Source organism: Teleopsis dalmanni, chromosome 2, assembly GCF_002237135.1.
Source record: "Teleopsis dalmanni isolate 2A chromosome 2, ASM223713v2, whole genome shotgun sequence".
Lineage (NCBI taxonomy): Eukaryota > Metazoa > Arthropoda > Insecta > Diptera > Diopsidae > Teleopsis > Teleopsis dalmanni.
The window spans coordinates 242,081,843-242,084,492 of record NC_051847.1 but is presented as its reverse complement, the minus strand read 5'-3'; the positions used below and the strand labels follow the sequence as shown (position 1 = coordinate 242,084,492).

Here is a 2,650-nt window from a genome sequence, read left to right as displayed (position 1 = left end):
TGCCTAGATTACTTTAGTACCAAAAGTATCATTCGCAAAGCCGTGAAATCAATAATTTATCACATTAGAAAGTACAAGTGTATTCAGCGATGAAGTCACGTGTGCTTGTATTACTGCTCTTAGTCCAGGTAATGTGGATTATCTCGAAACCGACAGACTCAATTGATTTTGTGAGATCCAACAACGTAATCAAGAATGATGTGTCTGTAAATGTGCCAGAAAATACAGATTTACAGTACTGAATTGAATATGCAAAGTTAATGAAAACTTTTATGAATGAAAGTGTGAATCCGTGTGAAAATTTTTATGAGTATGCTTGCGGGAATTGGAAAAATGTTATTGAAGAACGGCCGGTGGAACGCAGACGAAGCAATATTGTTGATATTGAGTGTAAATTGAACGATGCCGTAGAAGAGATGTTAAATGATTCTGTTGAAAATTTAACAGATGAATATGTTAATGAGTTTAAATTAGTCCAACAGTTTTATCAGTCGTGCTTATCAGCAAATTTATACCCAACAACAATGTCGCAAGTATATATTGACGTCATCAAATCGATTGGGGGTTTTCCAGCTGTAGATGAAGCATGGCAATCAGACAACTTTAGTTGGTTTAATATGAGTGCTCATGTTACCAACTTCAATGCTGATGGATTAATCAATGAGTTTCTTCTTCCACAATACCCATTCGGACCCTATTTTAAATTACCTGATTTAGGTTTTGATTATGTAGTTCACAGTGACAATATAGCTTCAAATACGACGCAATGTTATATAAGTAATGAAAAGCGCATTCGAGACTACTTAAGTGCATATGGAGTAGAAGAGGAAAAGATATCACAAATCGTAGATGAAATCTTTGATTTTTGGCGAGCAATCTTAAAAGTAATGGATGAATTCGAAGAGGATATCGATAAGTGCGACATGATTTCCGCAAATTCTCATGTAGAACCATTTACTTTTTGGAGTGATTATTTTGATATAGCTTGGATGGGCCAAGAATTCGATGAGTCCGTTACAGAATATCCATGCAGTTATTTTTATAATAAGTTGAACACCATCTGTGATGAACACAAAGAAGCTGCAGCGAATTATTTAGCACTCAAATTTTTATACAGAATGGACGCTAAACTTAAAAAGAAAGAATTCCAAAAGGAGTACTGTCTCATGGATATACAGTATACTTTTCGATTTTTGATCGATAAGCTTTATTTAGAGGTAAGTGACACTGTTATCTGTTAAAGAATTCTACAACAGATATTGAAAATCACGAGTATTCATATTTAGAAATATTTTAATGAAGGAATAAAAACTGAAATTACCACATTGGTTCAGGAGATACAGAAAAGTGTACGCCAACAAATAGAACAAGCAGAATGGTTAGATGAAAAAACACGCACTGAAGCTTTGTTAAAAGAATCCACAATAGAAGCACGAATTGGTAATTTCGATGACCCGGTTATGTCTAAACGTCTCATTCGTGAAATAAATAGCCTAACTTTTGATCCAGACAACTATGAGCAGAATAATATAAATTTAAAGAGATTTAGAACATTTATGAACCGATATCTTGGTCTACATAATAAAGACATTCATAATGAAACAAAGCCTCTAGAATTAATGATAGGCAAGCAAATCAATGCTTTTTACTATAATATCGACAACTCAATAAATGTAATGGCGGGCATTTTGCATCCGCCAGCTTATCATAAATCCTGGCCAAATTCTTTGAAATTCGGTACATTAGGATATCTTGTGGGACATGAGTTTACACACGGTTTTGATACAGTTGGAGCACACTATGATAGCAATGGTGATGAACGCGATTGGTGGACGAAAAAAACTGAAAAAGTATTTGATAATCGCACAGATTGTTATGTTCAACATTTTAATGACTATTTAATACCAGAAATAAATCACAAAATTAACGGAAATCTAACCAAAGATGAGAATATAGCAGATAATGGTGGACTTCGTGCCGCACTTAATTCGTACCGCAAATATATGAAGGAATTGAATAAGGAAGGTGACCTGGTGACAACATTTAAAGATGAAGACATGCCTGGTCTAAATTTATCACCAGAACAATTGTTCTTTGTAGGATTTGCACAACTATATTGTGCGTCGTATAAAGAAGAACACTATTGGAAACAACTAATCGATGAACACCCTATGGACAAATATAGAGTTTTGGGTACACTAAGTAATATGGAAGATTTCTCTAAGGTTTATGAGTGTCCTCTGGGTAGTGACATGAATAAGAAAGAAGAAAAATGTAGAATTTGGTGAAATGTTTTTAATAGATTTGGTCAGCAGAAAATGAATAAAACTCTTGATGTACAATTCCTTTCAATTTTAAAGGATTTATGTATAATAAATAATTATAATAAATAATTAACGTTTTTCTTTTTAATAATTTATTTTTTCATATAATATGAAATGTTTAGGTTGGGTTGGTTAGGTTGAGTTGGAGTGGTGTGGGGTACTTGGGCCCAAAACTCAGTTGCGTTTTTATGAATAAATTCGTCTATATAATTTTTAAACTTCTAATATGGCGTTTACACTGGCCGAAAATGGCTCATTTTGAATTAGCCATTTGAAAGTGTTTACATTCGTCGTAATTCATTTATTTCCATTTCAAACAGCCGATT

At 33.4% G+C, this 2,650-nt stretch overlaps 1 protein-coding gene across 1 annotated transcript; it reads left to right on the top strand.

Moving 5' to 3' along the window:
• Positions 1-242: 242 nt before the first annotated feature.
• Positions 243-2,303, top strand: LOC119677165 (membrane metallo-endopeptidase-like 1; the record flags this gene model as incomplete). Its single annotated transcript, XM_038088433.1, has 2 exons — positions 243-1,217; positions 1,287-2,303. Coding segments are annotated over 2 exons (1,977 nt in total), but the record flags the coding sequence as incomplete, so codon positions are not given.
• Positions 2,304-2,650: the final 347 nt, after the last annotated feature.